Below are 14,375 nucleotides of genomic sequence, written 5' to 3'. Positions count from 1 at the left end.
TCTGGTAGCTGTTTCCTGGGTCCAGGTTGACTCTGCAAGACCCCTTTGGCATTGCAAGATTTCCGTGCCCTTATTAAACCTAACTGGCCCAGTTATTGTGTAGACATATACCTTTGGTTTACACTGTCTACCTTTGGCTTTCCATTTCAGATGGGGTGACTGGCTTGAAAGAGCTGGCTTTTCTGAGAGATCTGGCTGAACAGAACTCAGGGAAGTACGGTGTGCTGGATCGGACAGCCTTGCCTGTGATTAAGGGAAGCATGATGGTGCTGAACCAGCTGAGTAACCTGGAGACCACGGTCGGCAGGTTCTATACCAACCTTCCCAACCGGATGATCGATGAAGCGGTCTTTAGCCTTCCCTTCTCTGATGAGATGGGAGATGGTGAGTCTGGGGAAAACTTCCTACTAAAGTAAGGGGGAAAGAAATGGACATGAGTCCATCAAGGCAAGAACTTTTAAATGGTGTTCAGCACTTGGCCTGTGAGTGTTAGAGGGTCTGAACAAGCAAGGGGAACAGTGTCCCTCCCTACTGCCCGTACCCCCACCCACCCCCGGTCTCTGGTCAGACGGTGGCACAGCCCTCTGCCATCCGTCCGTTAGGACTGTATTTTAGAACAGAAACTCCCAGCCCGATTTTTTTCCACATTGCCTTAGCCTTGGTCAGCATAATGGGTTTGCTTGCTGTGAGGGCTTACTGAGGATTCCCCAATATCCAAAAAAGCTGTTGAACTGGAACAAAAGAGTGACTTTGCAGAGCAGACAGTAGATCTCAGAAGTGATTAAGATTCAGCCTGAAAGCTAAAGCAGCATGGTGTAGTCGGACAGTACAGATTTGGGATAAGAGGTTTTCAAGCCCCACTCTACCCCTTAAATTGTTGTCCTTGATCATTCATTTAATCTCATTCATTCATTCCCGTTTGGTCACCTGTTCAAAATGTAGTCATGTTTTTCATATAATATATCTTTCAGGTTATTAGGATTAGAAGACTTACTGGTCCCTGGCATATTTCTCAGTAATAATTACTGCTCTTACTGATTAATGACCTTTACTTTTTATTATGACTGTCTGTCATCATAGTCACCATCCTGATGTCACAAGTGACTCATAATACGATGCTGGGTAAAGTGTTTTAACCTTCACATGATTATCTTTCCTGATCTATGAAATGGGAAGGACATTCCCGTCAAGGCAGTCATGAAGAGAACATGCACTAATGTATGTGAAGCACCTAGAGTAGCAGCTGGCCAGCCTGTATGCTCAGGAAGAATACAGCCGCCTTCATTCCCTCCTCATCTTCTTGTTTATCCCTTCCCAACATGCTTCCCTTTCTTCTCTGACAGGATGGAAAGGAAGGTGCTGACTAGCCAGGTAGACACCATCACCATATGAGATCCTGTTTTTATGTCCCAATAACTAGGAACTGTCACAAAGATATCCTGAGCAAACTTACGTATAAAAAGTAACAGGTCTATAGAGTATGTTTTCTAGAAATGAGGTAAGCATGGTTTTTTTTTTCCCCCATAAGGAAGAAATATGGTAACCTCTGCTACATGTCCATTTTTTTATCCTTCCAAATTCTGGCAGAGCCCACAGACAGGGATAGGATAGAAACTCCCACTTACAGATAAGGTTATTTCCTTTCATAGGGAAAGGTCGAGCTTGAAATGCAAGTGACCTTTTATGCATCTAGCCCACAGTATTGAGTGCCAGCCAAGCCTTGTGTCAGGCAGTGATGGGTAAGGCACACATCCCACCCTCAGCAAGCATGGAAGTCTGATAAGAGAAAGACGGATCAATGAATCATGTTAATACTGTGTCAGAGGAACAAAGGCAGATGTGGAAACCAAATCCTGTACAAGCTTCGGGGGCTTATACAGTCAAATCCTGTTACTATTAGTGATATCAGGTAGAGAGGACCTTTTCTAAAATTCACCTCTGCCACCCCGAGAGTCACCGTAAAAGCTTTCAGTCAAATTGTGGGCATATCTTTGGTTCCTCGTTGGCTGATGCTTCCCAAAGAGTAGGCCCTTCCTCAGGGCCTGTTTCTGAATCCTCTGCGGTGTATTTCCGTGACTGCTTTACTGGTCTGTCCCATTTCCCTACTAGAATGTGCCTTTCATGTTTGTTTTCTCAGTCCCCAGAATGGGTGGATAGCATCTCCTCTAACTCTCCAGCATGGGCATCCTGAGCCTGGGGAACCCCATGTTTGCATGGCTCTCGTTCAGAACCCCCACATATTAAAGTATTGGTGACTGGACGTACTTCTTTCAACAAGTAAATCTGTGTGCTTTGGGTTAAAGTAGAGAGGGCATTTAGGGATTTCATTAAGTGTAGCAAGAGCTTAGCATACTTTATTTGCCACAGTGGAATGAAGAGTCTTCCATCCAAATTGATAATTGAGAAGTAAGATTGTGGTTTTTTTTTTCAGGCTTATTCTCAACATAGCCAAAGAAATCTGAAGTGAGCGTATGGTCTCAGCTCACAGGCCATTCTGTTGTATTTCACTGCTCTATGAAAACAGCTTTAATCTTAGACACAAGTCCAGGGGAGCATGGCATGTAGGTCATGACCTCTGTCTGTGTACCAGCCCTCGAGCATTCCTCCCATCATTTATAACCCATTTTTCCAGGGATACCTGAGCAAAAACCTCCTTAAAGTACATTTCTGAAACCTTCTGTTGACTGCCTGAAGATTGCATTTGAAATTATAATAGAGAGCGTACAACTTTTCTTATTTCCTGTTTCACTGATTTATAACTGACATAAAACATTGCATTCATTTTAGGTGTACAACATAATGACACGTATATATTGTGATGTTATCACCACAGTAAGCTTAGTTAACATTCATCACCTCATATAGTTAAAAAAAAAAAAATTTTTTTTTTGTCATGAGAACTTTTTAAGAACTCTTAGCCTCTTTCAAATATATGATACAGTGTTGTGAACTATGGTCACCACGCTGTATCTTACATCCCCAGAACTTATAACTGGGTATAACTCTCACAGTTTTTCAGTGTTGTACACACTTCCTCCTGCCCAGTGGTATGTTTCACTGGCCTTTGCAACCCTAGCACGTTCAGTAATACTTGGAGTGGACCTCACATGCGTTTCTCTGTGGAAGTCTGTTCTTTGCAGGGATCTTTAAGTATCCCTGTCCCTTTCCTGGGAGTTGATAGAAGAACGGCTTTCTGATACGCCACTATGGTGTGAACCTGCTGTTGAGAGCAGGAAAATACAAGTGTAAAATGGAGAGGAACCAGCCATCTTTTTGTTTCTGGTTTTATTTAGTACCATAGGATTGTGGCACTGCTGGGGGTGCTAGAGCTCTTTTTGTCTCTGCATGAAGAGAGTCATTCAGAGAGGTGGCGCCCCTTACCTCAGGAGGAGAGCCCAGTGGTCCGGATGCGCAGAGCCACGCACTGACCCCGCTGCTCATGCTCTCTCCTCTTGTACATTTTCTTTGCCTTTGCTTTTCCCTGTCCTGATTATCTTACTGTTTTTGTATGGCCTGTGAGCTGAGAATGCCATTTATATTTCCAAAGCCTTTTTTTTTTTTTTTAATTTATTTAAAGTATGTGCAACTGAAACTGGCCCGGAAGCCTAAAGTATCTACTGTCTAGCCCTTTAGGTAAAAGTCGAGGACCTTACAACCCAGGTGACTCAAAATACAGTTCTTTGGAAACTTAGTGTCTCCTTGAGCTGCTTGGAGTTTTAATCAGTCAGATCTTACTAGATTCTCTACCTTCCCAGGTTTTTTTCGCTTCATCTTGTCTTCTGATAGATTATAGTAGTAGAATAATCTCTTTTTGTCTATCTGCCCCTAAAAATCAGTAAAGCAGTTACCACTGTGTCCTTTAAGCAGATGTGGAAACCTGGGCTCCACAGAGTTATGCCCATGTCTTACGTACAGTACATAAAGGGGCACAGTGAGGCTAGAACCCAAGTTTTCAGCATCCTTGTCCCATGGTCTTTCACCTTCTGTTGGGTCTTCCCCAGCTGAGGGAACAGAATCATGATGTAAGTACTGCTGCTGTTTTGCACCGATCTGGAATGTCATGTCCTCTTAGGTGAAGAAATAGTGGAAAATGTCTAAGTTGTTTCCAAGATTAACTGGGGTATCCGAATCCCACAAAAGACTCCCTGTGCCCCGCAGACTTGTTCACATAACGCTGTCTGCAGAAGCAGGGGTTGGCTCCTGGATCACACAGGTCATCTCTTCCAAGCGGAACTGAGATGGCCAATCGTAGCCTTCATGACTCACTAGAGCACAGCTCTAGCCTTTGTCCAGTGCCTTCTCTGCTATCCTTCGGATTGTTTTGTTTTTTAACCCATAGGTTTGATAATGACTGTAAGTAAACCCTGTTATTTTGGAAACCTACTTCTGGGAATTGTAGGCGTGGACGTGAACTTGGCTTACATCCTTGAAGATGTGACGTATTACCAAGATTCTTTGGCTTCCTATACTTTTCTCATAGATGACAAAGGTAATCTGCTAACAATTAATCATGGGAAAGAATGACCTTTTTTGTAACCTGAAGAAAATAATCTGTAGATATTCTGATACTAATAAAGTTAGGAAAATTAGAATATTTATAGAAAATTACTGTGCAGTGGAAACCATAAAGATGGCAGAATGAATCTAAACATGAGGCGTTTGTTTCTAGGGGCACCTGGGTGGCTCAGTCCTTTCGACATCCGATTCTTGATTTTGGCTCAGGTCGTGATCTCAGGGTTCTGAGATGGAGCTCCACGCAGGCAGGGAGTATGTTTAAGATTCTCTCTAAAAAACAAACCAAAACAAAACGCCTTTGTTTCTGTTTTGTGCTAAGGAGTAGGTAACAGTTACTTCAACATCAAGAAATTAGACTTGAGGGGGCGCCTGGGTGGCTCAGTGGGTTAAGCCGCTGCCTTCGGCTCAGGTCATGATATCAGGGTCCTGGGATCGAGCCCCGCATCGGGCTCTCTGCTCAGCAGGGAGCCTGCTTCCTCCTCCCTCTCTACCTGCCTCTCTGCCTGCTTGTTCTCTCTCTGTGTCAAATAAATAAATAAAAAATAAAAAATAAAAATCTTTAAAAAAAAAAAGAAATTAGACTTGAGGATTGAATGGCACAGAATGTGATCCTTTGGAGTTTATTTTTCTATATCATTATCTTTATATTCACTGGCATTAGGTTTATGTAATCGATTAGAACATTTTTATAAAACAAAACCCAGTGACCAGTACCTCCAGGATATTCTTGATTAGACAGTTGTTCCATGATTTAAGGCATCTTTCTACATTTCAAGAGTTTTACGCAAGAACACATAAAACAAGTTCCATTTTTATTGGACGGGTGAGTTACTTCCTGAGATGTTGCATATGGAATATCCCGCATTTCAAATGTATGATGGGCACTTATATTAGATATCTGTACTTCCTACAGCATGTTTCCCATAGCATGTGTTTTTGTTCTCTTATTTCAGGGTATACACTTATGCACCCATCTCTTACCAGGCCATATTTACTATCAGAACCCCCACTTCATACTGACATCATTCATTATGAAAATATACCAAAATTTGAGTTGGTTCGGCAAAATATCCTAAGGTAAGGAAAAGGTGAAAGTTGTAGTATTTTGGGTTTTTTCCTGAAAAAAATAGGAACTTTTGAGGTAAAATATTAGTGTTTATTATATGATATAAAAGAAGTATATGAATTAGGGGCTCCTGGGTGGTTCAGTTGTTAAGCATCTGCCTTCAGCTTGGGTCATGATCCCAGGGTCCTGGGATCCAGTCCCACATCAGGCTCCATGCTCACGAGGAAGCCTACTTCTCCCTCTCCCACTCCCTCTGTTCCTGTTCCCTCTTACCTCTCTCTCTCTCTCTCTCTCTCTGTCAAATAAATAAATAAAATCTTTTTTAAAAAGTATATAAATTAATGTTATTAAAAGTATACTCAGTAAATTTTTCATAGAAACGGTAGCTAAAATTTTATTTACTTTGTATAACAACAGGAATGGTCTCTTAAAACTATTACTTAGGAAAAATGTCTTATAAATCAGATTCTGTGTTCACATTGCCATTAATTGTAAGATCGGATATATATTACCTCATTTAAGAAAAACTCCAATTGTACTAAATTGAAAAATGTTGGCAAAATAAAAGGTTAAGTTGAGGACCAGCTTTCCAGCGTGCCAAAAAATAGCTTGGCAAAATAGTGTCCATTCCACGTTGACAGCACAATCATATACAGCGTTTTCTTTTGAAACAAAAAACAGATTGGATTTTTTCCAACCGTGATACATTATTTTGGCAGATGGTAACCTATAGAGAAATGGGTCTTTGTGCTCCTTGGTTGTAAATTAATGACAGTGAGTCCAGAGAAGTTTGTCTCTGGAAAGAATTAGAATTTGGTGGGGGGTGGGGAGCAGGGGAAGAGAGCAAGGAATACTTTAGTGCTGAGCTGACATCATGCTTTTACAAAATTGAAGATTTCACATTATCTCTTTCAAAAGTGATGAGCGTCGTTGCTTTTCCAAAATCAGGAGGTGGTCATTGACTCACAGCTTCTTCCCTGCCTTTAATTAAGTGCTTAATTTTATCTTTTGCCTGAAGTATTTCATTCTGTTGCCAATGCAGCCTCCCTCTGGGCAGTCAGATCATCACAGTCCCTGTGAACTCATCCCTGTCTTGGCATATAAACAAGCTTCGAGCCCCTGGAAAGGAGGCCTACAATGTGAGCTATGCCTGGAAGATGGTGAGTTGCGGGACACTTCGCCTGAGGAGCCGGGGAGCGCGTGGCTGTCTGTGCGGGAATTCCGGGCCACCTGGGTCTGATCACGTTGCTAATCAGTGTTCAAGTGATAGGGAAAAGGAAGATGCCCTAGAATGTTTTATTTCCTATTTTATGGGTAAAACCAATCATCGTTCATGTGACATAAGTGAAACTGTATAAAAGGATCCCAAGGAAAAAGTAAACTTCACCCTTCCCTCTCTCCTACCCTTGACCTGCCATTCCCCAGAAGCTGCCACTTCTATCACTTTCCAGAACATTCTTTGTTCCTACACAGGCAGCTCTAGTTGGGCTTGTGCATGCACATTTACTCGCTAGGTGGTGTGGCACTGCATTGATGGACCAAACTTCCCTGAACAGTCCTCCTATCAATATACCTTTAGATTATATCCAGTGAAGTGATTTTTTGTTGTTGTGGTGGTGGTGGTGGTTTTTGTTTTTTTGTTTCTTGTTTTTTTGTTTTTTTATCATTTTACACTCAGATTGTGGCAGTTAGGGGTTGAAAGGGAAATATGAAAGCATAAATGCCCTCTTTTGACATTCTCCAAGGGAAAGAAACTTTCAGATTAGAATCTGGATTATTCATATTCACCACCAGCAGATGGACAGTTAAGTGACCGTCTGTGGCCCCACTTCCTTTGGTGTCCTTTAATGAGTCTCTTTCAGATAGCAGGTGTCAAGGAGTCAGAGGTTCAAGCCCACACTGCCCACATTATTCATGTTGCTGCCCTTCACGCCCTCTTCCCAGCTAAAAAGAAATGCTGTTACAGGGCCCTTCATACTGTAATTGGCCAAAAGCAGAGCAGACTGATTTTTTTATCATCAATTTTAATTGCTAAATTTAAAACACAGTCATATTAGATGTTCCCTTCCTTGGCCATATCTGGTGTTTAACCCATGGATTCCAAATGGATCTATATAGTCATCCCTTTAAGAATGACTTACTGAGGGGCGCCTGGGTGGCTCAGTGGGTTAAGCCGCTGCCTTCGGCTCAGGTCATGATCCCAGGTCCTGGGTTCAAGCCCCACATCGGGCTTTCCGCTCGGCGTGGAGCCTGCTTCCTCCTCTCTCTCTGCTTGCCTCTCTGCCTACTTGTGATTTCTCTCTGTCAAATTAAAAAAAAAAAAAAAAAAAAAGAATGACTTACTGACCATTCCCAGTGAGCTAAGAAGGATAAGGAGGAATGATACTTTCTCTGTCCCCAGAAAGCGTCCAGTCCAGTGGTGGATATGGATAGATCACTCAATCCAGTGTCTGTGTCTGGCAAAAAATGACAGGAATTCGAAGAAACCAACATGCCTGTAGATAGGATTCTCCTCCGACCTTCTTATTCCATTCTTTTTTTTCTTCTTCTTCTTGTTCCATTCTTTTTTTTTTTTTTTTTTTTTTTTTACTCCTTTTTTTTTTAAGGTTTATTTATTGGAGAGAGAGAGCATGAGCTGGTGTGGGGGCGTGGGGAGTTGTGCAGATGGAGCGGGAAAGAGAGTAATCTTTTGCAGGCAGAGAGAGAGAGAGAGAGGGAAGCAGGCTCTCTGCTCAGCAGGGAGCCTGATGCGGGACTCTATCCCAGGACCCTGAGATCATGACCTGAGCCGAAGGCAGCGGCTTAACCCACTGAGCCACCCAGGCGCCCCTTCTTGTTCCATTCTTAAAGCATTATAGCAACATTGATTTCTACAAGGGAAACAAGCAAACAAAATAATAAATGAAATCTTTTGAGAAATTCACAATCTACAAGCCTGATTCTACTGATCTTTTTTATTGTTTGGTAACACAGATTTGAAAGTGGTCAGTCTGTTTTGAAACTCGTTCAGCTCATTTTCAGGATTTTTTTTTTAAAGAAGATTGCCTCATCTACCCTTATTTTTATACATTTTAACATAAAGATGAATTAATTTTCGTATCAGAAAGGGTAAGCCACACCCCCAGAATATTTCATTGAAAAATATTTTTAAATTTGAAATTGGAGGTTGTTTACCTCTAGTATGTTCTGATTGAAAGCAACTCAGTTGCATCCCAAGAAAATGTCTCCCTTAAGGATGGGGCACCTGGCCGGCTCATTTGGTGGGTGTAGTATGCAACTCTTGATCTCAGGGTTGTGAGTTTGAGCCCCACGTGTGGAGAGTGCTTAAAAATAAAATCCTTAAGAAAATAAAGAGAAAGAAGGAGATACGAACACTTTTTTGCACAGTGAATAAACCCAGTATTAACATTTTGGAAAGAAGTATTATCTTCTTAAGATTTTCATCAGTGGTCTTGATAAATTCTGGCCATTCTGTGTAGCCAAATGGATATGATCATGTAGTTAGCCTTCTCAGAGCTCCAAAGTTGTCAAGAACATCACTACTAAGTGAAAAATTAAAGAGGTAATAAACAATGAGGTAGAAGTTACAGAGAGGCTTGCCTGGTTACCCAGCAAATATGAACACACAATTTTAAGTTCTTTTTTGTTACTTTTAGAAGTGGGGAAGCAGATACTCCTCTTGTCTTCAGGAATAAAATGGATTCTTCTACTAAATATAATTCAAGTAGATTCAGCTTATGTTGAGAATGATTATTTAAACTGCTTAGCGTCCATAGATACAGCAGATACTGATGGATTATTTCACTGAATTAATTTAAATAGAATGTGAGAGATTATGTTGGCAGCGTTAAGAGATTACTACTCTGTCACTGTGCAGCCCAAGTCCATCTTTGAGCGTTTGAGGAGGCTGCACGCTGACACAGAAGAAAGGATTGACTTCAGAAGGTATTACTGTGTTCCTGTGTGACACAGGCAGGGCTCACTTCAAAACATGAATCCCAATGGGCCATCAGTGGGGGGAAAAAAAAAAACACTCCCCCATCATGGAGAGCCCTTCTAGAAATATTCTGGTTCCTGAATGCAAATACTTTTTTTTTTTTTCCAACTAAGAACATGATAAAAAGACCTGTATTGAAATCTGTTTTCCTTTCCAGTAAGGAACTATTTCTGAAGTATTGCTTTCAGATGCTTAGGGGACCTTTTAGTTTTTCTCCTACAGAATAGCCCCTATTCTACAATTACATTCTGGTCACTCTGGCAAAGTTTTTTTCTCTTGGTTCCTAGGAACAAAGGGATTGGCTATGTGAGATGGGGAGAGGGGAAATCCTAAGTGCCACTATGGGATGCTAGCATTTTCTAATGGAGGAGAAGGCAGGGGGGGAAAGAACTAAATTTGCTAATCTAACTGAATATCCTTGACAGCAGTCCTTGAAAGCAATCCCACAGAGATGCACATTTCTCCTGTGTTGAAAAAGATTCTGCAACCATCTTCATAAATCCTAAATTACACTTAACTCTAACCTGCCTACTTAAAAATTTCTCCTTAATCATGAAGTAAATCCTTTGGGCTGCTTTAGTTCTCACTGTCCTTTAGTTTTAAGTTAGCTAGTTATCACCCTTTCCCTTCATTGACCCACCATCTCTTAAGTAGGATCTGTCCATCTCCTTATATAATGGACTTACAGAAGTTTGGCTATGTTGTATTTCTTTTTTTTTTTTTAAGATTTTATTTATTTATTTGTCAGAGAGAGAGAAAGAGAGCACAAGCAGGGAGAGCGGCAGGCAGAGGGAGAAGCAGGCTCCCGGCAGCCCAGTGATGGACTCGATCCCAGGACTCTAGGGTCAGGACTGAGCTGAAGGTGGATGTTTAACTGACTGAGCCACTCAGGTGTCCCTGCTATTTTGTATTTTTAATTTAAGGATCTAGAATTAAGTAGGTTGCCTTGTTTTTTATTGTTGTTTTGTTTTGTTTTGTTTTAATTCTTTGGTGGACACTCTTCCCAATAAGTTCGTTTAAGCATCTGTTTCTAAGAGCAAAGTGAACTTGGAAGTACTCCTGTTTGTACATATGAGTTTAATAAATTAGGCTAAGCTATAGCATGTTTGCCTACTGTGGTCTGAAATGACAAGTCAGGCAGGCTTTGTGAGGGAGCCTTGGGATTCATATTTTTCATGAGTCTGAGATCCTGTTCACCTCCAACCAGGAAGGGAGAAAGCATTAGTCAGGAATACATGAATAAACCAGATTCTGTATGAGCTGCATGTGTATATTCATAATTGGCTTTCAAAACAGTCAGTTCTCGGAATACTCATTACAAAACCAACTCTGTAATTTAAAATGCATTTCAAACCCAAGCAGAAGTAAGCGCTGTGTTCTGCCATGTTCCGGCTTGGATCTGTTCACCTAAGAAAGCAAAAGAGGTGTGGGGTTGCTGTTTCAGAGGGACTCCATTCTAATCCCTTCATTAGCTCCACGATTTTCTGTTACATACATTCATTTCCCTTAATCAGAAAGGAAAACAGAAAATAGACAATGTAACCTTTTGCCAGAGATAGTTTGTCACCCCATCTTCGTGGCTTTCACTCTCTTGTCAAATATATTTCTATGTGGGACAGAGATCAAGAGAGCAGAAAATAATGTAGGCAAAGTCACTATCCCTAGGAACCTTTATTTTCTGTGTTAGAAATTTTTTATTGACTTTTCCAGGTACAGGACACTTCCTTTATTCTCTGTATTGTGGTGATACAACCGGAAATACCTGTCAAACAACTGAAGAACCTCAACACTGTCCCCAGCAGCAAGCTGCTGTACCACCGGCTGGACCTCCTGGGCCAACCTAGTGCTTGCCTTCACTTCAAACAGCTGGCCACTCTAGGTAAAGCCTCTGCTCTTTCCAGTGTCCTTCGTGGGCTGACTCCTAGCCCCTCACTATAAATATCTGTTTGAATTAAAACACCAACCTGAACCACACAAAAACCCAGATACTGAATGGCAGCAGTGCCAGGAGGAGGCTACAGATGTGGAAACGATGGGAGGCCTTGCCGTGGACCCGGTTCTCCAGCAGATAACAAGACGAGGGGTTTGGGTGTTGATTTTTTCAGAATGGGCTCTAAGGAGAAACAGGGGAAGAAGGGAGGGAAATAGGATAACCAAGGAGAAAGCAAGCAAGAGCCTGATCTTAGGTGAAGTTCCAGCCTCAGCCTATTCCTGTATGGGGGCTTTGGAGTGTAAATGACACTGCAGAGGTTGCCCAGGCTCGAGAGAGGGAGCCGGACTTTCATATCCCTTTGTATCTTTCAGCTCTCTGCTAACGCTAGGCAGAGAGGTTTTAGGAGTATGACCCAGTATGACCCATTAGAGGCAAGCACAGAGAGACGGAGATAAAGGAATACAGGGCTAGGGGTTAAAAGGTTGGAGAAATAGTAAAGGGGGTCCGAGGGTAGCATTCCGATACCACATATCTGTGTCTACCACAGGTCCCTGTCTTCAAAAAGGGCTTAGGAAATAGACAAATAATTCAAAGGAAGGGAAAGGGAGTCGACATGTGTAGGTACCATGTACTTTGCTTTCATCATTTGAGTTGACCTATTACAGAGGTAGTAATAGGTCAAGTAGTAGTAGCAAGGTTCCTCCCGTGCCAAGGGGCCACCTCTCTTATCACATGCCACCACGTGCCAGGCACATCCTGGGCATTTGTGTGGTACTCCTATTACTACAAAACAGACATTCTCTTTTTCACTGTTGAGAATCCTTCGGGTTCAAAAAACTAAGACTCATTAGACCACAGGCAAGCTGAGTAAAAGGGGCACAGGCAGGAAGAGGATCAAGGATGGCAGTCCCCAGTCCCTAGATGCCACACAGAGCCCTTGTGTTCGGGTTCCATCTTTTAAATTCCATCCTATAGAGTTTCTGTCTGGTTTTGAGATCAGGAGAGCAGGCCAGACTGAGTCGTCTCTCCTATGGCACGTTCGAGCAACATAGACAACTTGAGGAAGGCCAGAGAGGTCGGTCAGAAAAGGTAGCCTTTTACATTTTCTTTGGTTTTCATTTAGGTTTTGAGGTTTTGTCTTTTGCTTTTACACAAAAGAGCATGTGTACCCTTTAATTCATATTTTGAAGAAATACTGAATAGCCAACAAGATTGGCATGATTTTCTCAAATGCTGTGGGAACAAGGTCAACACAACCACTGACAAAGATGAGGTCACTGTTTTTGAAATTTGAGATCGAAAAGTGCAGTAATATTCCTGGATGAGAAAAAAGCTCAAGCTTAGATTTTTTTTTTTTAATCTCCTTTGCACAATCCCTTCCTGCTACACTGTTCCATAATGGTAGCCGTTACTGTGGCTGTGGAGCCCTCGAAATGTGGCTAGTCCAAGTTGAGATTTACTTCAAATGTAGAATACTTAATTTTTATGTGAAGCGATGTTTTGGTAATATTGGATTTCATAAAATACACTAGGAAAATTAATTTAACCTGTTTTTATTGAATGTGGCTCCTGGAAAATTTTATATTACACTTGAGGATTGCTTCATATTCTAGTTGGGCGGTGCTGTGTCAGAGAGAGGCTCATAAAACGTAGAGTTTATCAACTCAGAGACTTAACATGGGACGAACGGATTAATTCTAGATCACACTGACAGACGGTAGGCCAGGGTTTGACTTCACCAGACAATCCTTCCGTTATACCACCCAACTTCACCTTTGCAGTAGAACCTCCTCAGGACCCCTGAAGGGGTCATCAAGGATAGTTTAGTATCAGTTGGCAATCAAAAACGAAGTAAGCTACTTAAACTATAATGGAAAGGGAACGAAAAAGAAGGGAGATGATGGCAAATAAGTGGTGTCTGTCTAAGTTCATCGACGATGGGGATTTGGAGGTGAGGTGTTGAATCTTCGTCGGAGCGCCAGCAGGAGAGCTGAAGGAGGGGCGTTGTCTGTCTCGGTGCACAAAGATGAATTTTTTAACTAATTGTCCTGTGCGGTTAAGTATACATGTATGAGTATAGCTTTATGTGTCTACCTCCTAGACACAAAGCTTTGGGTCCTGTGTCTTGGTTCTTCTCTCCCTCGATCCAAGTCACTGCAGCAGCCTTTGCTGAAATGCCCAGTCTCTGTCGGTACAAGAAAGGCCCACTCCCAAAGTGTGTCTCCCCTGAACCTCTGGCCCTACTCCTTTGTCCCTGAAAGTTTTATGGATTGCCTTTTGACATTTATTACATTATTGTATTGCTCTCTTTTTGGTTATTTTCCTCTTTTTAAAAATTTCTATTCTCCCAACTGGTTCCTAAGCTCTTTGAGGGGGACAGTCCTCTCTGTCTGGTGCATCTTGGCCCAGAAGGCCCCATGAGCATATGCACATGAATCCATAGCACGCTCCTAGGCAACCAAACCTTTTAAGCTTCTGGTTTTCTTCTCCTTGATAGGACTATATACTAATCTCCCCGGCTGTCCCACATGGTATCATGAGAATTAAATCAGACATAGCATCACTGGAAGCACTTTCTTCTGATAATGGCAGACTACGTAATTCTGTCCTATCCTACTGAGGACAACCGAAAATGGATGGAAACGTGGGGGAAAAAAAAAAATCTTTCTGAAAAGTAGCAAAACTAACATGATAGCTAGGAACTAGACCAAAGTCCAGGAGGATATAAGAAACGAGAGAAGAAAGACTGTATGTAAAGCCACGTTTGCAATGCACTTAATTACCAATCCAGAAGACAAAACTGGGAAATCAAACTGTTAAGTTAAAGAGCTGGGAAATAAGCTCGTAGCTTCTTGGGGCTGGGA

At 41.9% G+C, this 14,375-nt stretch overlaps 1 protein-coding gene across 1 annotated transcript in view; it reads left to right on the top strand.

The window, feature by feature from the left end:
* Positions 1-14,375, top strand: part of CACHD1 (cache domain containing 1) — a 207,939-nt gene that overhangs the window by 163,712 nt on the left and 29,852 nt on the right. Inside the window, exons 9-13 of the mRNA XM_047727145.1 lie at positions 151-384; positions 4,340-4,489; positions 5,469-5,592; positions 6,624-6,741; positions 11,289-11,457. Coding sequence (XP_047583101.1) covers positions 151-384; positions 4,340-4,489; positions 5,469-5,592; positions 6,624-6,741; positions 11,289-11,457 — 795 coding nt within the window. The remainder of the gene's footprint in view (positions 1-150; positions 385-4,339; positions 4,490-5,468; positions 5,593-6,623; positions 6,742-11,288; positions 11,458-14,375) is intronic.

Source organism: Lutra lutra, chromosome 4 (genome assembly GCF_902655055.1).
Source record: "Lutra lutra chromosome 4, mLutLut1.2, whole genome shotgun sequence".
NCBI lineage: Eukaryota > Metazoa > Chordata > Mammalia > Carnivora > Mustelidae > Lutra > Lutra lutra.
This window is presented reverse-complemented; position numbering and strand designations above follow the sequence as displayed.